Here is a 22,569-nt window from a genome sequence, read left to right on the forward strand (position 1 = left end):
TTCCTGTCACTTACACAGGTCCTGCCAATCTAGCAGTTTGAAAGCTTGTAAATGCAGGTAGATAAATAAGTACTACTTTGGTGGGAAGGTAAAGTGTTCCGTGTTTCGTCATCTTCTTTGTAGTATGATGTCATGCTGCCCACATGTCTGTGAAAATGTCTTCAAATAGCACTGGCTCAATGGTTTAAGGAAATGGAGATGAGCACGCCTTTTAAAGAATTAGTGGATTAAAATCCATGGAGACTCCTTTTTTCCTTTACCAATAAATGAGAGAGCAGTTTACTCTAGTGGTTAGGACACCAGGCTAGAAACCAGGAGACTGAGTCCTAGCACTGCCTAAGGCAAGAAACCTGGCTGGGTGACTTTGGACCAGTCACTTTCTCTCAGCCCAACTCATTTCAGGGTTGCCATTGACGGGAAAGGAAGTAGGATAGGTTTGTTTGCAACCTTGAATTATTTATAAAAACAATAAAGGCAATATTAAAACATGGAAATAGTTTTTAATGCTGTACTATATTGATCTGCTTTGCTTTTGATATTATTTCAGTACAGACACACTTTCAGATGAGTAGATTTAGTTTTCACAGAAATCAAGATTTAGCTTCAATTACAGATTAAAATGTCAGATATCTTTTCATTGTTTCCTGCATACCAAATCATTCTCTATAAATGCTACATCCTCTCTAATGAAGCTTATGTAAATATATTATGAGGGGTCCTTGATCCACTCTGAGTGGGTTATTTTCTTGCAGATGTTTCATTACCCAAACTAGGTAATATCATCAATGCTGATTATATACTAGCATTGATCATGTTACCTAATGAAACATCTGCAAGAAAACAACTCACTCAGAGAGCACCAAGGACCCCTCATAATACATTTATATTTTAACCCTGAGCTACAAATATTCTCCTTTATTAGTAAACATATTAAGTTTGATGTCAGGAATAGATAATCCATGCTTTCCAGTTCCCCTACTCATTTGATAATGGCAGCAAATTTTGGCAATTCGGTTGCTAAAAATTGACACAGCAACTTCCAGCAGTCTTTAAACAATAAAAAGCCAATCTTAAAAGTCTGTATGTGTGCCTGTGCCTGTGTGTAAATAGATACAGATGGCAGCCCTAAACTAGGATGTTGAAAGGAAGAATCTGAAGTTCAGTTGTAGTCTGTAAATTTCCTGAACTCTTTGCTAAATTAACTGAAAGGATATCAAAGGAAATTTTCTTCAAGATTGCAGGGAAGGACCCAGTTCATTCTACATTTCCAAAGTCTCAATGAGACCAACTTTTCTTCCTTTTTTTCAGGAATGTGAAATTTTAGATATCATCATGAAAATGTGTTGTAAGTATTTGATTTCAGCTCATGCATAGTTAATAGGAGTATCATTGATTAACAAGTGTTATCATAATGAAAATTGGCAGCTTACTGGTTTTACCAAATCACCATCACAAACTATTCAATAAGTCTTCAGGTTTTCAACTACTGCATCCCAAATACAGTGTATGTGATTAATACAACTTTTCCCAAATTAACATTGCATTCCTTATAATTCAATAGGAATATAGAAATTATGAAGTTGCTTTAGTTGAAACACCTCAAGTAAAAATGTGTTTTTATAACTACCATGACAAACCACTTGTAACAAATTGATTGGAACCAGATCTTGCTTTTCACTTATTTTTGCTGTTGAATTGCCAGCAAAGTGACACATTTTAAAGCCAAGTTCCATTATGCATTTGTTTGGATATTTTAGGTAATATATCAAAAAATTGTCTTCATATATTGTAAAGGAATGACAGTAAAGTCATAAAACATACAAAGGAAGACTCAAATAATTCCTCCCCTCACATATTATTCAGACATACAAATCATGCATCCATGTATTCACAACAAGCAGAAACTCCAAAATTCTACAGATGTACATCTATCTTTCAAATTCAGAAAGGTCCTTGCAACTACCCCCTTCAATGCAACATTCACTGCTTAGAGTACAATTTCCTACTTATTGAATTTATCATTATTCTAGCCTTTGTGTATCCATTGCAGGATGAAGGCCTCTTCTTCATCTTTCCAACCAATACGGTCTTGAGCTTTCTTTTTACGGTCTTTGTATGTGTATATGAATTCATATAGATACACACACACGCTTGATTATTTTCCTCAAAAACTCCTCCAATCAGCATTACTCAAGAGCAATGGAAACTGCCTTGAATGCATTTGGGTCAATATAAAACGGGGGGATGACATTGCCATAGATGTATACTATAGACCACCCAACCAAAAAAAGAAATAGATGAACTTTTTGCTAGTCAGTTAACTAAGGAATGTAGGAAGCACATCACAATGGGGGATTTTAACTACCTTGACATCAACTGGGAGACAAACTCTGCATCAAGTGAAAGATCAAACAGGTTCCTGACAACATTGTTTCACCAAAAATAGAGAAGGGAACACGAAGATCAGCCACACTAGACTTCATTCTCACTAACAGAGAGGAAATGATAGAAGGTGTTGAAGCCATAGGAACCCTGGGGGCAAGTGACCATGCAATATTGGAATTTAACATTATGCAAGCGCAATCAATAGAACAAAGTCAAATTAGTGTCTTGGACTTTAAGAAAGCTAATTTCAATAAACTTAGAGCTTGGGAAGGATTCCATGGATGAGAATCCTGAAGAGGGAAACAACTCAAGAAGCTTGGTAATTTGAAAAGTGAGGTTATAAAAGCCCAGTCTAGCAAACTACCAATGAAGAAGAAAAATAACAGCTCTCCGAAGAAACCAGCATGGCTGCATAAAGAACTCTGATAAATTGAAAGACAAAAAGGACAAGTGTAAAAAATGGAAAGATGGGCACATAACTAAGGCAGATTTCAGCAAATAGCCCTGGCCTGCAAAGATGAAATCAGGAAAACTAAGGCTCATAATGAACAAAGGGTTGCAACAAAAGTAAAAAATAAAAAAAGCTGCTTCCAGCATGTTAAAAACAAGAAAAAAATCAAGGAAACAATTGGTCCATTGCTGGGAGAAAGTGCTGTGGGACTGGAGGCTAAAACATATAAAGAATAGCTGCTGGAATTGGATATGTCTAGTTTGATGAAAAGAAGGGCTAGGGGCGACATGATAGCAGTGTTCCAATACTGTATCTCAAGGGCTGCCACAAAGAAGAGGGAGTCACGCTATTCTCCAAAACTCCTCAGGGCAGAACAAGAAGTAGGTAGAAGCTAATCAAGGAGAGAAGCAACCTAGAACTAAGGAGAAATTTCCTGACGGGTTTGCTGCCTAAGCAGGGGGTTGGACTAAAAGACCTTTAAGGTCCCTTCCAACTCTGTTATTGTATTCTGTATTTACTGTTTAGTGCCTTTCTGTTTCCTAATGTTACCCAGGTTTTGCTTGCTTAGATTCCTGGAAAATCAGATGCCTCGTGTTTTTAATAAATCCTACACCATTTAATAATATTCATTACTTGAAAAAGAGGCATTTCAAATTATGTAACCATTTTTGGTTTTCCTCCTATAGCTTTGATGGCAAAAAGTGGTGCCTAGAATTAATGTTGATAGCTCAAGAATCAAAACTCCTCAAGTTAGGATAACAATAATGCATGATGTATGTCAAAATCAAATGTATCTGAAAGCCAAAAAGAAATTGGCATAAGCCAAAATTATTAATATGTCAGTACTTTATTAAATTACTTGTTTATTTATTTTCTCAATGTACACAAGAAATAGCAATCTAGAATATGCTTCCTTGGAATGCAGTTTGGAAAAACAAATATGCAATTATGCTATCAATTTGTTTTTATTCTTGTGTTTTGAAAAATATGCTATTGCTGTACTACTGTATGATACAAATATCCGTAATAATTACACTTCATAAACTAAAAATGGGTTCTTAGGAAAAGGGCTTCATGTGCTGCTTGCATTCCACTTTTAATTTCTTGAGCGATGTTTACATTGGTTATATACCAGTGAAAATGAAGTTTTTGTGTGCATATTCTTTTCTTAAACATCCTTGTTTGGAAATTCACCAGAAATTAGCTTAATTATTTGTGACAAATGCAGTAATAAATATCATGCAGGTAAAATACAGGTGCACACATTAAAAAAGGTATCAGGCATTTTTATTATATTCCCCATATTCTCATTTGTTTAATGTAGCAGTATGTTAAACAACTGGAATGTGAGAAACATTATAAAATATAACCAATATGAAGAGAAACATTTCCAATCTGTTTAAATGGTATCCCTAGCAGAAGTATGAATGTATTTCAGCACTCTTTGTATTTGCCAAGTTTATGTTTCTCAATACATTTTATTCCTCTCCTTCCCTCCCCCCAAAAAACCACCACTTCAGCTTGCTGTGGTAAGTTTCCTATTTGCAATTTCTTTATCGTTCTTTCATTACGTGTATGAAGATTTAAATGGAAATTCACTCTTTAGCCCATTCTTCAGTCGCAGGCAGTCCTAGAATTCATTTCTGTAAGAGTGTCTGCTGCCGTCATCACTTTTTCAATCTATTGTTATAGTTACCTGCTGCAAGAATTTAAAATTAATCACCAGATCTGTTTAGCTATAGCTGTGATGGCGAACCTATGGCATGGGTGCCACAGGTGGCACATGGAGCTATATTTGGTGTTACTGTCAGTTCCAGCATCCATGTGCATGCCGGCCAGCTGATTTATCACATTTCCAGAAGGCCAAGGAAGGCTATTTTCACCTCCCCAGGCTTCAGGAAAGCCTCCGGAGGGTGGAGAGGGGAAAAACAGTCCCAACAGGTCAACTGGAACTTTGTTCCCGAACTTCCGTTCGGGCCATTGGGGCCTTTTTCACTCTCCCCAAGCTTCAGGAAAGACTCCAGAGGTGAGGGAGGGCAAAAAAGGGCTCCAATGAGCCAAACAGAAGTTCAGGAACGATACGTTTCCGGCTTCCACAGGACTTCCGGGGGAGGCTTCTGGAAAGCATGCAAATGCATGGGGGTCACGCATGCATGCGCAGTTGGGCGGGGAGATTGAGTGGGCATGCATGCGCGATAGCACACGGGCACAATTGTGGCATGCCATAAGAAAAGGGTTCGCCATCACGGGGCTATAGTGTCCCAAAGATTCATGATTAGGTTTATTATCTAGTTAAAACATTAGATTAAAAGAGAACCAGACAAGACGTGTTCATTCTCAGTATTAGTCATGAGAAGGATATTTTAATGATACATTTATTAAAATATATATTCAGAAATCCCCAGGTGACCAACTGAATCAAAATATTGGTCTAAATATTGCACTGCTTATTCAGCATTACTTATCCACTATTGTCACTTATTTTGAGATTTGTATGCATATCATAAGCAAATGTCCATTTGTATGTGATGATTGAGATTTGACAAATATTGGAAGACAATTATTCTTTCAAATGCTTTTTGTTACACTTTAGTTCTTTACAAGTTTATATAGAAATATTTATTAATTTTCATATAATTAAAGTATGTTAAGCCCTGATTTAGAATTAGTTTACCTGCTCCCAACTCTTGAATGGGTTCATTCTAAATAGTTTGTAATCTTTTTCTAAATTGCCCCTTAAAATGGACAAGAAATCTTAAATTAGCTTAGTTACTGTACTTGCAATTGATTGGCAAAAACCTCCAGAATAAAACAGAAGCAACCCCCCCCCCAAATAAAACAGCAACTCTGATTTTATTTACATATGTACATACAACCATGCACACACATGTACCTACAAACATATACATTTATTTTTGTAAATACCTCATCCTAAAAAGCATAAAATACAAACTGGATACAAACATTAGGTCGAGACATCAGGTCTCTAGTCATAAGATGAGAGGTGCCTTATCTTTTGTTATGCAGAAATTAAAGATAATTGACAGACATTCCCATGCTAAACTATTCTCTTTCACTAACTTAGTAATAATTTGTATCAAAGCACTTTCGTCAAAAGTAAAAATAGTACAGATAGTCCTCCACTTACCATTTAGTGACCATTCAAAATTATGACAGCACTGAAAAATATGACTTAACACCATTTTTCACAACCTTTGCAGCATTCCAATGATCATGTGATCAAAATTCAGATGTTTGGCAACTGGTTCATATTTAGGACTGTTGCTGTGTCCCAAGGTCATGTAATAAACTTTTGCGACTTTCCGACAAGCAAAATCAGTGGGGAAGCCAGATACACTTAACAACCAGGTTATTAACTTATCAACTGTAGTGATCCATTTAACAACTGTGGCAAGAAAGGTAATAAAATGGGGCAAAATTAAGTTAACAAATGTCTCACTTAACAACAGAAACTTTGGGCTCAATTGTGGTAGCAAGTTGAGGACTACCTGTAAAAATAAAAAAAATAGCAGATTAAAATATAAACATTGTCCCCTTAGTTGCTGAACCCTTTCAGAGGTCCTTTCTTAATTGACCTACTTGCCAATACATTTTAAATCTTTAAACCAAATTTCTCTTGTATTTCTGTAGTCTCAAAAGAAAGTTTAATTCACAGTAAGGAGTCTTTTCTTTGCTGCAAAAGAAATCTGCAGCTGTAATTGATTACTTCTTAAATTGATTAAGCAATGGGGAAAACAAATCTGTAAACCTCATAAGGACTCTACTGCAGTTGGAGCATAAATCCAGGGTCCCAGGAACAAAATTCCTGATCTGGCTGCAACAATTTTTCTGCAGGTTAATCAAAAGGAACTACAGTATCTGATGTTCAATCTGATGTAGTTAATTTCTTGATCTCGCTTTGACCTAGGGAAATAAACACTGGCCAGAGATCCCCTCTTTTTGGCAGCTTTCAAAGCTGCAGTGGCTCTTCTCACTTTGGAGAGCTTTGGACATTGTCAGGCTGCCATTTCCTTCCAGAAGCCGTTTGACATACCTGAATTCAGCCTTAAATCATCAAGGAGACCTTTTATTGACTCTTGATGCTATAAATACTATTGGTTGAATAATGCTATTGATTTTCACGCTTCTGTGTATATTTCTACAGTATCTTATGTTTTGTTACAGAATGTAAGTGTGGTCCCATTGATATTATATTCGTACTAGACAGTTCTGAGAGCATTGGAGAAATGAATTTTGGTATTGCAAAGGATTTTATAATTAAAGTTATTGACAGGCTGCGCACAGAAGAACATGTAACAGTAAGTCTTAGTACAATTATTCCTTGATTTACAACCAGTTGTTTAACAGCTAGTCAAAGTTATAACAGATCTCCCCAGAACTACATACAACCTGTTTTTAGAGCTACTATGGCTACATGTGGCCCTGCAGTCACATGATTGTATTTTGAGTACTTGGTAACCAGGTCATCTTTTATAGTTGATTGTAGTCTCCCATGGGCATGTGACCATAACTTATGACCATTTTTGCTAGTTACCAACATTTGCTTAATGGCTATCCTAAAATATGGTTGCAACTTCAAATTCAGTCATGTGATGCCTTGATTTACAACTACATCAACCTATGATCCTAATTCTGGGCTCAGTGTTATCAGCTGGGTTCTCCTGACCATTCTGCTGAGCAGTACCTTGGTTTCTATCCCCAAGTTTTTCCCTAATGGAATCTCTATGAATAAGGCTAATAGTTAGTAACAACTGTTGAATAGCATGCAGTAATGCACTGTACTGTAATACATGAAACTTCTTAGACAGGTTTCTCTGGAGCTACCATAGTCCAGATAGTGTAATCTCTGATTTTTGGCTTTAGTTACAACTATTCCTTGGATAATATTTTTTTTGACAGTTTTCCAAAGAAGACTCTAATCTTGCTATTGTGCAGTATAGTCATGGTGGAACTGAGGAATTGGTGCTCATGAAAGACGGAGACGTTCAAGGTTTCAAGGAGTGAGTTCATAACATATGAAAGAATTCTTGGGTTTTTTGCCTTCTTCGTGGTGTATTGTGGTATATTTATTTAACTTTCTAAAAATATTTTCAAATATTAATAGCCACTACTTGCAAAAAGCTGCTTGCTAGGATTCCATCGAATGCTTCTGTGGATGAGACACAATTAAAGCCTTTTGGTGGGATTGGTGGGATTGTCAAATTATATGTCATGATTAGCAGCCAATCTAAAAGCGTTTTTGAATTGCACTTGGACACTTTGTGGGTTTGTCTTGCTCTTTAGTAGAAAGAAAGGAAAAGAACTGGATTTGATGGAAGCATACAGTATATTGGAGGCAACATTTCAATGTCTTAAAGCTATGAAAAGATCCAGCTACTACAGTGGATCACAATTGATTGTCAGTGGGCCACAACAGATTGATTGCATCAGTAAAAAGCTGATAGGGATGCAAAAGAAAGTTTATATGTATTTCTATGAGTCTGAAAGGCCATCAGCCAACAAGATGGAACCAATATAAAATAAACAATCAGCGCTGCATGGATTCCACCAAAACTCCATTCAAAGGTCTGAGGAGGTTGAATGTCTTTACATACATATATCACAGCATGCTAGAAATGCATTCTTAAGAAGATTAGAATATGGACAGTTTTTAAAAATAGAAGTGTTAGGAGTATTGTGTACAGGTAAGTTGTTTGCAAAATCCATACTTTAAAAAAATGTGTGCACTAACAAACATAGCTTCTCCAGTTCATTTTATGCAAAATAATTGAGAGAATAGAGTAATGTTTGTGCCAGTAATACTCACATGTCATCTGCCAAAGATGAATAATGTAAATAAGTGTTAAATCTGACATTTAAGTATATATTAGCAAAATGATAATAAGAACTAGCTGGTTAATGTTATTTGGCTCACATAGACAAAGATGCATCCTTTGGGTTCTCTCATTATATGCATCTGGTGTTCATGTAAATATTTACAACAACTTTTTTTTTCTGGAAAGACACCACTTTCTTTCTCTGGACAAACATTTGTGATTTCCTCCAGTTTGTTGGTTTCATTCCAGAAAACAAAATCTGTTTTGTTGGATAGTTTATTCTAGAGCCTTTCCTAATTCCATACCATTACCACCCACCGATCTGGAGCTGAAAAATATCCTGCTCAGATATTCTCTGATTTAAAAAGAAATAGCCAATGAAATATTTGTGGTTGAGTCTTGGCAAGTTAGAACGGATGAGGTACCTATCATAAAGATTTTGAGCTTCATACAATAGATTAGACTAATTTATTGCTATTATTGTATTATTTAGTTTCAATTTCTGGAATGAAAACAAAAGCTAGACTTTCCGAAAGAAAGAATGCAAAAATCTTCCTATAAAGTATAAAGCTGAGTGATTCCTTTGATGCTTTATTGCAAGGGCTGTGAAGAACCTTCACTGGATTGCTGGTGGCACCTTTACTGGAGAGGCTCTTGACTACACCAAAAGACGTTTGGCTCCGTCTTTCACTCACAAAAGAGTTGTCATTGTCATCACCGATGGACGGACTGACGTATTACACGATCCAACACCCATCAACGTACTTTGTGAAAGAAATAATGATAAGGTGAAATCAATATAAGTTTGGGGACATGGTGGGAGTGGTAACCTAAAAACCAGAACACTGTGAGTTCTAGTCCTGCCTTATGTATGAAAGCTGGCTGAGTGATTTTGGGCCAGTTGCTCTCTCTTAGTACAACCCATCTCACAGGGTTGATGTGGGAGGAGAAAGGAATATTATATACTGTATGTTTGCTGATTTAAGTTATTTATTTAAAAAAGGAATAAAGATGGGATGGATGATGATAGGTAGGTAGATGATTGATAAGTAGGTAGGTGGGTAGTTAGATAGGTGAGTAGCTCCTGGATCGGCCAAACCAGTAGTGGCGGCGGGAGCCTCTGCACACCTGACCGGACGCTTCTGCGCATGCACAGTAGTATCGCACACAAGCACAAGACAGACAGACAGACAGACAGACAGATGATAGAAAACAAAAGCTCATGATACCATATGAGAGCCGAGGTGGCGCAGTTGTTAGAATGCAGCACTGCAGGCTACTTCAGCTTACTGTTAGCTGCAGTTTGGCAGTTCAAATCTCACCGGTTCAAGGTTGATTCTGCTGATATGCTGACTCTGTAAACTGCTTAGAGAAGGCTTTTTACAGCCTTATGAAGCAGTGTATAAATCTAAGTGCTATTGCTATATGTCTTTGTAATAAGGATAACAAATATAAGAACAACATTTCTGTAAGTAAATTACTAGAAACCATCTAGATATGATGAGGATTAATGAGAAGTGTCGACTGTCAAGTCCCTTTCATGTTCTTTGAAGAATCTGTATATATGCTTAGTGCTCTGGAATTTTGATAAGACTTGATTGATGTTGGACTCTACAAGGGGCTAATAATAATAATATCTGTTATTATTTGCCTTCATGATAATATCTATTATTCTTTAGGTTGTCCCTGTGGGTTCTAGTGATGTTTTCCAAGATCCTCCAGATTCTGAAAAATTAAGTGAAATATCCTGTGGAGGCCTCACATTTACCCAACCAGAGTATATTGCCTTGCTGGATGATACCTTCATTCAGAATGTTACCTCTTATGTTTGTCGAGGTGAGTGAATAAATTGATTTGCTGCTAATTTGGTTTAGCTAAAAGGAATGAAACAGCACAACCTTCTAGAGTGTCCAATGAACCCTGCAATGCCCTTTCCTCCCCCCCCCCCTGACAGTCCTAGGTTTGTCCCATACTTCCCATTGCTTTCTATAACCCTCCATGCTCCTCTTCCAGACTTCTGCCTTTGATCTTTACTGCTCTGTGCTGCATAGATGGGTGCAAAAAGTTAAGAGTTGTTTGTTTCTTCCCTCTAATGATTGTCTGGAGTTTTGAAGCCCACCTGTGGTTGTGCCCCAAACCTGTTATTTTCTTGGCCCTTCAACTCTTGTTAAAGGACCACTGACTACTTAAAATAAGGAGATGACAATTATGGGATGCACGTGGTTACCTTAGCACTATTTTAAATTAAGTTCATATTGACGCAGAAGAAAGATCTTCTTAAATAGTTTACTGTGTGCTAAAAGTGCAAAACACTTTTAATGAAGTTACCAATTATTAATTGTGTTTGCATTTTTAATCAAAGATAGCATGGGAAACTATGTGCTGTATTCACCTCTCTGCAGGAAAAGCCATGTATAAAATCAATTAAAAGAAACAGCCAGGCTAGTTGCCATTTGGTTATAGTGACAGTCTAAGTTGTACAATTCTAACTACAATGAAGAAATTTAGACTGGTGAAGATTTACAAAACACCTATTTCATCGGTATTCAGGAGTGCTTTAATAGGTTTTTTGTTTGGTTTTGTTTTATAGAAAAACAATGTCCTGACTATACCTGCCCAAGTGAGTATCCCATACTATTGTATGTACCTTATTTTGATTTCTCTGCTCCGTGCATAAACTTAATATTGCCTTATTTAATAAAATGTTTTGCTGGGTTGCTTCAAGGGGCCTGACTGGATTGTTTTTATCTGTCATGTCCAGCCAAAATGTATAAGTTATTTCAGCCAGCTGCAGCAATACAATATTGTAAATTGTGGTCATTTGCAATTTGTTCTTTATCAGCTATTTTGGGTAGTATTCTTGTCATCAGAGTGATATCTGCCCAGCCAATACTTCCTGACCTTTTTTTAAAGGTTTCTGTTAAAATTCTGCCCAACACCATTATGAGCAGGATAAAAGAAAGCTCTTAGTGTCCCAATTTCATTTCCTTTACATGATGGAGAAGAAAATCACAAAAGCACAAGACATGCTTTGCAATTGCTTCATTTGCAGCTGCTTCAGCCTTCCTAATAAGAATGTAAAAATGCTATTAAAGAAACATAATTATAATTGTAACTATATGAATCAAATGCTAAAAGTCTCTTGTTGGTATTAGCCATATGCAACATCTATCAGTTAATTCCCAAATAGCTTGAATTTTAGAATATTAGATAGCGTCAATGTGCCTCTGTGTTGTGTAACAACAGAAAAGCCCCTAATCCCTGATGTTATTCTGCTTCTCTTTTTATACAATGAGTGCCCAGGGGAAGGCAGCATTCCCCCCACCCCACCCAACCTCCCGGGTATGGGCCTCAGAGAGTTGCGGGGAAGAGAAAATTGCTCCAGATCAGCAAGAATGGTTCTTGCTTCAATGAAAACGCTGCTTACTAACACAAGGTGTTTTCATGTTTTTGCTCAGTGTTGGAAGGGAACCTCTTCCCAGTTCAGCCCAGTATGACTCAGTCTCCTATGCTGAGGAGGTCTAGTCTAAGCTGTCTTTAGAAACTTTTTCAGGGATATGCAAAGAGGGGGAGGGAAAGTACGGATGGAAGCTGGTTTGCACTCAGGCAACTACTGAAAGCAAATTGTTGAAACATATGTAGCAGGGATATCCCAAAATAACCTTTTCTCTTTTCAGTTACTTTTGCTGACTCAGCTGATATCACACTTCTCGTGGATAGCTCTACCAGTGTTGGGGCCCATAACTTCAATATCACCAAGAAGTTTGTGAAACGTCTTGCAGAACGATTCACATCAGCTGGTAAAAGTCCAGGGGCTTCTGTGCGCATTTCTGTTGTCCAGTACAGTGGCAACAAACAGCAAAAACGGGAGGTGGACTTTCAACGGAACTACACAGTGATAGCTGATATAATTGACAAAATGGAATTTATAAATGATGGCACAGATGTTGTTGCAGCCTTGAACTTTGTCAACAACCTGTTTCGGACATCCTCTAGTCCTGCTAAGAAGAGGGTGCTGATCTTCTCAGATGGCAATTCTCAAGGTATCACTGAAAATGCCATCGAGAGAGCAGTCCAGAATGCTCAACAGCAGGGCATTGAAATATTTGTTCTTGCTGTTGGCCCCCAAGTCAATGAGCCCAACCTACGTTTGCTTGTCTCCCAAAAAGCTGCTCAGGATGTTGTAGCCTACAGAGCGCGCCACCTTTTCAGAGTTCCAGATTATCAATCTTTGCTGAAAGGTGTATTCTATCAAACTGTCTCCAGAAAACTAGCTATATAATCTGAGGAGGTGATTCCTAGAGAAGCAAGTTAGTGCATATTCTATGATTTCAGGAATAAATTGTTAACCTCCCATGGAACCCATGTTTTTATACAGAGCCATAATCTTTTGTCCTTGCTTTCAGGCTTGCTATGTTTATCCCTGTTCATTCCTCTTTTCTTTATTGTCCATGAATTCCTCCAGTCTACAGGAAGAAATACAAATTGATTTATTGTCACTCTAGTTCATAACTGTAACCAAGAAAATAATTTCGTTTCATATTTGACAAGCGATAAACCAGGCTAACTGGGAATATAAATTGCACTGTCTTTATCTCTATTAGTACTCCTCACATGAATATAAATATATTTTCAGAATAAAATGTCACATGACTTCATTGCATTTTTTCAATTTTGTAACTAAAAAGATATAATACAGTACAGTAAGCATTTCCTGAGCTAGGCAGCTCCAGGAAAGTTATTCTGCTCTTAGGTACAAGAGAAGTTCCAAAGAATATTTATTGCCTTCCATTGTCACTTGAGGGAGGGTACATGGGGTGAATAATCTGGTTCAAAACGTGGTGGTGATGGTGGTGGTGGTAATGATGATGATGATTTGGCAATAATAAGCTCACAATATCTATCCCAGTCTAGAACTGGAGAAGAAGGGTACAAGCCATTTAATCAACCATGATATTGTTTAGATACAATGAACTCAAAAATGTGATTGAAAGAATCAGAAGGGACCTTGGAAGTCTTCTAGTCCAACCCCTGCTCAAGCAAGTGACTTGATACTACTTGAGACAGTAGCTTCTTAAACTCTCCAGCAATGAAGATTTTTAATCCAGCGAAGATTGTTTGGCATTATCTAAATTCTTTTTAAATGAAATTGTCTGGAAGCAGAACTCTTGTAGTCAGAGGATCTTAGTTTTTTCAACATGATATTATGATAAGGTGCTACACTCACTTCACAAATTGAGCTTTACGTTATTGATATGTTTACATATTCAAACTTGGTTTGGACAGGTTTCATGTAGTATTTCCAATGGTGCTGTTGCTATGAATTCAGTATTGTTTTTTCAGTATGGTTTTTCTGGCAATTTCAGAATTACAGCTTGTATGGTTTTGTAATCAATATTCATTTTACCACTTTGTTTTATTTTATTCCTTTGTTTTACTGACAAATGTTCACTTTTGAAATTTTTTTGCAAATAAATTTTGTTCCATAGTTTCAGTGCCTTCTGTTGTTTGGAAAAGGGGCCTCTTGATTTTTTCCCCCACCATTGCCTAATACAACTCTCCTCCTTGATGGAAGGGAAAGTGATTCTACATCAATCTTAAATTATAAAAGTGATGATAACTAGTGGAAGGTTTTGTTCATTTGGCTTTTTATACATGTATGACATGAAAACAGATTTAAATTCTTTATATATTAAAGTTTATTAAAAGTTGTATAAAAAGTATAAAAAGTAACCACAATTAATACAGAGCAGAGAAAAAATGTAATCCCAAAACAACTAGAGCACCACTTGAACACTATCAACATTGACAAAATCACTCACAGTCAATTGCAAAAGGCAACTTTACTTGGAACAGCTTACATCTTGAGATGATACCTTTTAACAGTATCAAAACAACATTTGCCTCTCTCCCAGGTTCTTGGAAAGAACTGGATAGGTGGATAAAAATGCAAATCCAGTCTAAACATCTGGCTGGCTGTAAAACCATAAGAATTCATTGAAACATTATCAAAATTAGGCTAAAGTTACTATTTAAAAATACCAAATATTAACAACCTTTCCACAAAGAGGAACAATCAAATCAATCCAAATAATCAGTTTTGATCTTTTGATGGTGGTGAGAGCGGAGTCAGTTTTTGCTGCATCCTTGAAGGATTGCAGTGTAAGTGCATTACAATAAAGTTAATTTTAAACCTTTCCAGAATTGGTATGTTTCATTTCTTGTGTTCCTATCAAAATTTTTCCCAAACTAGCCTGGGGAAAAGCCAGACACTTTGTATTGTCTGGGTTCCACAAATGTGATCTTTATTTCCTCTTTTCCAATGACATTGATAAGGCATTGACATTCTCCTGTGCGCTGCTTGGGGAATCCAAGCGTGGGTTAACTTTGCCCATTAGCTTAGAGACTGAGTTATGTAAATTGTTGGCCACGCCTCCTCTGACTGGACTGGTTCAGTTTTTCAGTCCAGCCTAAAGAGACGCAAAAATATTTCTAGGTTATTAGACAAAATTAATCATCATCATTATTATTCAGCTTGGATTCCCTTGGAACTCCGTTTGTATAATAGCTTCTGAGTTTCTTCCACGGAGCATCGGCCATCTCTGCATATAGGTCCGTCCCATTTTGTTTATGGTGGCAATTGGATCGTTGGCGTTCCTGGATCCTTTGGGGCCAGGGAACCTTTTGCCTTGAAGCATCGCTGCTTCAGTGATTTTTATTGGGAAGGTCGGTTCGCTGCCTTCAATTGTCTTGCCACGGTTGGGGGTCGGTTCGCCACCCTGCGCCAGACACTCTACCCGCTGTCCGCCATCTCCCGGGGCTTGCCTTTGCGATGCATGGAGTCTGGACGCCCTGTCGTCATATAGCTGGAATCGCTGCCTTTACCTTGGCCATCGAGTGCCTCCAAGAGCTGCGGCTGTGGTCGCTAGATAATTATGGGACTGGCTTTCTCCATTCTGTCAGCGGCCATTTTTTCCTGGCCAATTTGAATTTCCCGTCCCCGTTGCAAGTTGCGGCGGTCATTTTCACACTGAAAACAGGCGGACTGGGCGCGGTTTCTGTTTTCCACCCACAGTGATGTAAAATCACCAGCTATCTTGCTCCACGGAGGTCGGTTTGCCACCATTCTACCGGACCACGGACTTGATCTCTTGCGGCTTTTCTGCTTCGAATGCGATCAGCATTTGGCCTATCATTGAACGTGAGTGTGAGCCTTTTTCAACCTAGTATAGCCATGGTGGATCGCTCTACTACTGCGGGCAGCGCTGGGGCTTCCACCTCCCCTCAGTTGTCCTCCGATGCCACTGGTGCTTCTTCCAGAGTGGGTAGGACCACCACCAGGGCCAACAGTCACAGATCCCACGCCACCTCAGTGGCTCCTGCTAGGGCCACTAAGTGCGCCAGTAAGACTAAGAATGTGTCAAAAAATCTCACAACCCCCAGGCCGCCTCCGATCCTACTGCCTGATGGGCCTTCTACCTCCAGCTTAACTTGGATTCAGGGTTGGTCCCCAGACCTCCCTATCCCTCAGGATTTAACCACTGAAGGGCCTGAATCAGGCCTTCAGGGCTCATCTAATCCTTCTGAGTCCAGCCCAGGCCCAGATCCTTCCCGATCAGGGGCCTCAGATACCTTTACCCCCACTGCTGCTGGCATCAGACCGGAGGACAATTCTGAATTTGACCTCTCCCCTGGGCTCAGGGACATGATTGCCACAGCCATATCTAGGGGAGTAGACATAGAATTACAGCATAGGAATCAATGATCCAGAAACTTTATTTTTGCCAAAGATTTAGCCACCTCTCAGGCTAATCCCCCTTCTCCCTTGCCTTCCATCTACAGCGAGGGATCTGTTCTGGGGGAGGAAGGGGAAATTTTGGATCTAGAGTTATCGGATGATGAAGATCTGGTCCAGGATAAAGTTCCCTTCTCGGGCCTCTTCAGGCCGGCCTTATTTAAATCCCTACTTTATAAGGCCAACACCATCTCCAATTTGGGGGGAGCATCCACCCAAGCCAGCACTGAAGTGGGGCTTGACCCCACAGAATGCTTGTTCGCTGAACAAGTAGAAGAGCAGGAGGCTATTCCATCGCCCAAATTGTTTTTGGACGTGATCCCAAAACAATGGTCCCAGCCCATTGCGGTCTCACCTCCTAGCAACGGAGACAGGAAGCTTTACGCTTCCACACCGGAATTAGACACCATCTTACAGTTTCTCACTGTCAATCCTCCAATAGCGGCTTTGGCTTCCTCAGCTCTCATTCCATCTGAGATCCCATCCGAAGGCTGAGGACCGCAAGGCAGAGCTAGTTATTCGCAAAATGCACCATGCGGCTGCCTGGGCATTGCGTGCCACTGTGGCAGCCTCGTTTTTCAATAGAACTTATTTAGTCTGGTTAAGACAGCTACAGGAGAGGTTAACTCCAGAGGATTTGCGCCTTCATTAGGATGTTGTCAAACTGGTAGCGGCCTTATTCTCCTCTGATGCCACGCTCAATGCAGCCAAGTTCGCATCCCGAGCTGTGGCATCCAACACAGCGTCTCGTTGCCTCTTATGGCTATGCCATAGGCAGGCGGACGTACGCTCTAAATGGTGCCTTGCTTCCACCCCCTTCAAGGGTGGTTCCCTCTTTGGAGCAGCACTAGATCCTATATTGATTGAGATGTGGGACAAGCAAAAGGTGTTCCCTTCATCCGTCAGGCACACAGATAGGAGGCAACAGCCTTATCCTTGAAGCCCTTTCGTGTTGGGGATTCGGAGTATTCTCTCTTTCCCTATACCCCTCTATCTAATAGATCATTTTCTCAGTCTCAGGACAGGTTTCAGGACAGAGCCAATACTAGGGACAGAGATAGGCACCAGCACCAACAGCAGACTCAGGCCCGGCGGCCCTTTTGTGGAACGAGCAACTGGTCCTTTCGTAGGTTGGCCCTATTGGCGGGCGCTTGACTACATTCGCCCACCAATGAGAAGCCACAACCTCAGATGCCTGGGCTCTTCAGACCGTGAGGCTGGGCCTCACTCTGGAATTCCTGGCCATCCCCCCAAGACATTTCATCAGATGCCCAGTTCCTAGGGGCCAGGTAAAAAGGTGCCTGATGGAAACAGAAATTCAGCACCTCATTTCCATCAACGTCATAGAACAGGTGCCAAGAGGGCAGGAGGGTCTAGGATTTTACTCCATACTCTTCCTAGTTCCCAAGAACTCAGGAGGATGGCAGGCCATCCTAGACTTGAAATGGCTCAACTTCTATCTAAAGTATCAAAAATGCAAAATGCAATCACTCAAAAACATTCTAGCATGCATTCACCAAGGCGATCTCCTCACCTCCATCGACATCAAGGAGGCATACTTACACATGCCGATACATCCAGCCTATCGAAGGTTCCTGCACTTCCACTTTGTAGGGCGTCATTTCCAGTACCGCGCCCTGTCATTAGGCCTATCATCGCCCCGCAAACCTTCACCAAATTGCTGGCAGTGATCGCAGCCTCACTGAGGACAGTTCCCGTAAGGGTCAATTGTTATCTAGATGACATTTGGTCTTATCGTCTTCCCGGGACCAGGCTTGTCACCACCTACAGTTGATGATCGACACCTTGCAAGATCACGGCTTTGTACTGAACTTCCCAAAGAGCCATCTGAACCCGACCACGTCTCTTCTGCATCTTGGGATGGTCATCAATTCGGAAACATGTATTGTGTTCCTCTCTTGAGAGAGGCAACAGAGCCTGCACTCCCTGGTGAGTCAAGGGCTCAATCAGAAGTCACCTTCCCTCGCAGTATTGTCCCAGCTTCTAGGGAAGATAATATCTTGCATAGACATTGTCCCTTGGGTGAGGTTCCACGCGTGACCTCTCCAGTGGTTTCTCCTCCCCTTTCAAAGGGCTCATACCAGTCACTCTTAGACCAGGACTTGCTTACCGACCAAGGTGTCCCTATCACTCCATTGGTGGATGTTGGCCAGCATCCTCAGGGATGCCTCTTCAAGGAACTGGAGCAGATCACAGATGTGAGCCAGTTCGGGTGGGGAGCCCATGCCCTGGATCGAGTGGCACAAGGTCGTTGGACTGCCTGGGAGCTGAGGAACAGTATCAATTGGCTGGAGCTACGAGTATCCGCCTAGCCCTCTGCGAGTTTCGAGACCTGGTGACGTCCAACCATGTGTTGATACTCACTGACTCAACATTCCTTCCAAAAGTCAACTCGTGTTTCCACAAGTCACAAGAGCTCACTCTCCCGGATTTCTGCCCACATCCAACTTACTCCAGGGAACGACATTGGCATCATCTCGACATCCGTCGTTCACTTTGCCGCTATTTGCGATGCACTGCATCGTTCAGGAGGACGGAGGCCCTATTCATGTCTTTCCAACCAGCCACCATGGGCCAGAAGGCATGCTCTCATACTATTGGCCACTGGTTGAAGGCGTGTATTGCCCTCGCCTATGACTGTCAGTCCCGACTGGTTCCCAGTCACATCACTCCCCATTCCACCAGAAGTGCTGCCACGATGCTGCCTGGGCAACCCAAGCCTTGGTGGAGGACATATGCAGGGCAGCGACCTGGTCATCGCCGTTGCCCTTTATCCGCCATTACAAAGTGGACATTTATGCCTTGGCTGAGGTGTCTTCTGGATGGTGCGTGCTGCAAAGGGTAGTTTCTTCGGCTACGACACCTGACCAGCCTCGCTCCCACCCCTGAAGTTTATTGCTTTGGCATGTCCCATGCTTGGATTCTCCAAGCAGCGCACAGGAGAACGACCGTTGACTTACCTGAACAGTCCTTCCATGTGCGCTGCAAGGAGAATCCAAACCCGCCCTCGGCTTCGGCTGTTCTGGGCCTGGACTTATCTTTCTCCAATTACCTACCTGACTTACCTTGACATCTATGCTTCCTTTTGCATCTCTGAAATGGGCTGAACCTTCCTACCAAACTGAACAAGTCCAGTCAGAGGAGGCATGGCCAGCAATTTACATAACTCAGTCTCTAGGCTAATGGACAAAGTTAACCCATGCTTGGATTCCCCTCGCAGCGCACATAGAAGGACCATTCAGGTAAGTCAACAGTCGTTCTTGAGTTGTATACCGTAATACTTTTTTGATACTCAGCTGCAGCACTTGATAAAACTTAAGACATTGGCATCCGACAAATAATTTGTTGTCACTAGGTCATATCTGACTCTTCATCAGACTGAGGTCATATCTGACCCCATGATCACAGCATGCCAGGCTCCCCTTTTCTCCACTGTCTCCCAGAGTTGCCCAAATTAATGTTCATTGCATCAGTGACACTATCCAGCCATCTCATCCTCTGCCGTCCCCTTCTTTTGCCTTAAATCTTTCCCAACCATGATTTTTCGAATGAATCCTCATTTTGACACTTTGGAAGGACACATACTTCAATTTCAATATCTTCCAGAAAAACAGGGTTAATTTCTTTTGGATTAGCTGATTTGATCTCCTTGCAGTCCAAGGGACTCTCAAGAATCAATTACCTCCCTCCGTCCCATCAGATCGCATAGAGTAGGCCTCCTCCGAATTCCATCCGCCAGTCAGTGCCGACTGGCGACTACACGGAGGAGAGCCTTCTCAGTTGCAGCTCCGACGCTATGGAACAATCTCCCTGTGGAGATCCGCACCCTCACCACCGTCCAGGCCTTCCGCACAGCCCTCAAGATCTGGCTATCCCGTCAGGCCTGGGGATAAGACTTTACTCTCGCCCCTCCGAATGTTGAATGAATGTTGTGTTTTACCGCTAATTATTTTTACTCACATTTTCTTTTTGTGTTTTGTCCTGCACTCCCCTCCCCTATTATTGTAAGCCGCCCTGAGTCCCCTCAGGGAAAAGGGCGGCCTATAAATGTTTAATAAAACATAAAAAACATAAACATAAAGAATCTGCTCCGACACCACAATTTCAAAGCATCAGTTCTTCGGCGCTCAGCATTCATTATGGTCCAACTCTCACAGCCATATATTACTACTGGGGAAACTATAGCTTTGACTATATGGACCTTTGTCAGATAGGTGGTGTCTCTGCTTTTTAATATGTTGTCTAGGTTTGCCACAGCTTTCCTCACAAGGAGCAAGCATCTTTTAATTTCATGGCTGCAGTCACTGTCTGCAATAATCTTGCAGCCCAAGAAAATACAGTGGAACTCACCTGCTTTGAAATTCATCAAATTTGGTATTCAATGCAAATATTATTTTTTATCTCTCTTGAAGATATATAGTGCCCCTTTCACAGCCTGAATGCAATTGTGGAAAAGTCCAATTCAAACATACTTAGCATGTGTAGTATTCCTGTTGGTGAAAATTATGACTAAATATGAGTTCAGGAGATTACAACATAGCCTGCCCTGTTTATAGCTGTCTTTCCAGATTCCCCTTCAGGTTGCCCTCTCTTACATCAGCACTACAGAATCTCTAGGTACTTTGGGAATCTACTGTGTTCTCCTGCTTTATACTTGGCCAAAGAAAGGAACAAGGAGAGGGATGGGTACAAGTGATCACTTGGCTTATTCCCAGTCTATTAATGATTGTTTTTCTACCAAAATCACAATAATCTACACACACACTCATATGTATACAGTTTCCAATTTGTGCAAATCACATCAGAAACCACACAATAGATTGTCAGCAAGTTTGATAAAGGGCTAACAGTTGTATTTTTAATAGGAGAAAAGGCGGTCACAAAAGTAGCTCTTTATTTTTAAATCAGTTGAGAGAGAGATTACATTTTCATTGCCAGAAAAAGAACTCCCAAGATAAACAATGTTTTCAACTGGATAAATAGTTTACTTAAAGAAAGAGAGACTGTTTCATACAGTATACTTAAAGGGATTGTGCTTGTATATTATTATTTAAAATAAGATAATTTCTTGACTAAATAAATTTAAACCCTTTTCAACTAACATGCTCAGCTATATTGTGAGAAAGTTGAAAAGTAGGATATTCCTTCTATAAAAGTCTACGTTTGCACCCACATGCTGGGTGTACATGTGTCAAACTCACATTCCAGGGCCAGGACAAAAATAAATCTAAATTAATGACTACTTGTTAATTGCCTATAAAATAAGGATCCCCACCAACAAATGAATCTGCATCTGCATCTATAAACCATTATTGTCTGTTCATACTTATCAACTGCCTTCATACAGAGAAACCCATCAGAACATGCAAGTACAGTTCACATTCTCCTCCTTCCTTATTGCTCCCCTAATCACACATAATTATTGGGGGTGGGGTGGGTAGGGCATGAGTCACCTTCCTGTGCAATATAAAAAGAGTTATAAGATCTCATAACACTTTTTGTTCTTGTAATGGAGACCTTGACTGAGGAATTTTTGCACCACAGTCTTTCTTCTTCTAATACACGTATTCCCTGCTGAGTGTTGAGTGGTCCTGCCCCTGGGAAAAGAGAGAGTGCCTGTCGAATAGGATCTCCTTTGCCATCTGCCAAATTCGGTTCACTAAGAACCTTAATTCAGAGGAGCAAGGCAGCCTGCAAAAATGAGAATCAAGAACTCAAAGACGGGGTTTTTTTTCCCCCATGTGGGATGATGGAAAGTTTCTCCAAAAGTGTTGAAAAGTCACACAATGACTTAGTCATCAGAAGAGAGCCTTTCCTTCTTGGAGAGTACATTTCTTTAGTCCAGCCAGCATGTAATGAGCAGGTACAATTTTACCCCAGAAAAAAAAAGTCATATTTACAGTTGCAACATCCTTCCTTCTGAGTTAATTCCTTCTGACAACTTCTCTGCAGAACCCAAACACAGTTACAGTTGCCCTAGGGTGTAACTTTCCCTCCTTCCCCATTTTGCCCCCTCCCCCTCCTCTGATTTTAAAGAAAATATTCTCTAGAAGGTGGTAGGGATTCTCAAGAAGGATGAC

The 22,569-nt window shown here is 40.4% G+C and overlaps 1 protein-coding gene across 1 annotated transcript in view; it reads left to right on the plus strand.

Moving 5' to 3' along the window:
* Positions 1-14,161, plus strand: part of LOC106552402 (collagen alpha-1(VI) chain) — a 46,650-nt gene extending 32,489 nt beyond the window's left edge. Inside the window, exons 28-35 of the mRNA XM_014070662.2 lie at positions 1,309-1,345; positions 4,357-4,365; positions 7,022-7,155; positions 7,757-7,857; positions 9,275-9,461; positions 10,353-10,509; positions 11,264-11,293; positions 12,351-14,161. Of these exons, the coding sequence (XP_013926137.2) occupies positions 1,309-1,345; positions 4,357-4,365; positions 7,022-7,155; positions 7,757-7,857; positions 9,275-9,461; positions 10,353-10,509; positions 11,264-11,293; positions 12,351-12,955 (1,260 nt within the window). The 3' untranslated portion in view covers positions 12,956-14,161. The remainder of the gene's footprint in view (positions 1-1,308; positions 1,346-4,356; positions 4,366-7,021; positions 7,156-7,756; positions 7,858-9,274; positions 9,462-10,352; positions 10,510-11,263; positions 11,294-12,350) is intronic.
* Positions 14,162-22,569: the final 8,408 nt, after the last annotated feature.

The sequence above is a fragment of the Thamnophis sirtalis genome, unplaced genomic scaffold (genome assembly GCF_051295495.1).
Source record: "Thamnophis sirtalis isolate CommonGarterSnake01/CBP01778 unplaced genomic scaffold, rThaSir2_p1.2 scaffold_5, whole genome shotgun sequence".
NCBI classification, from domain to species: Eukaryota; Metazoa; Chordata; class Lepidosauria; order Squamata; family Natricidae; genus Thamnophis; species Thamnophis sirtalis.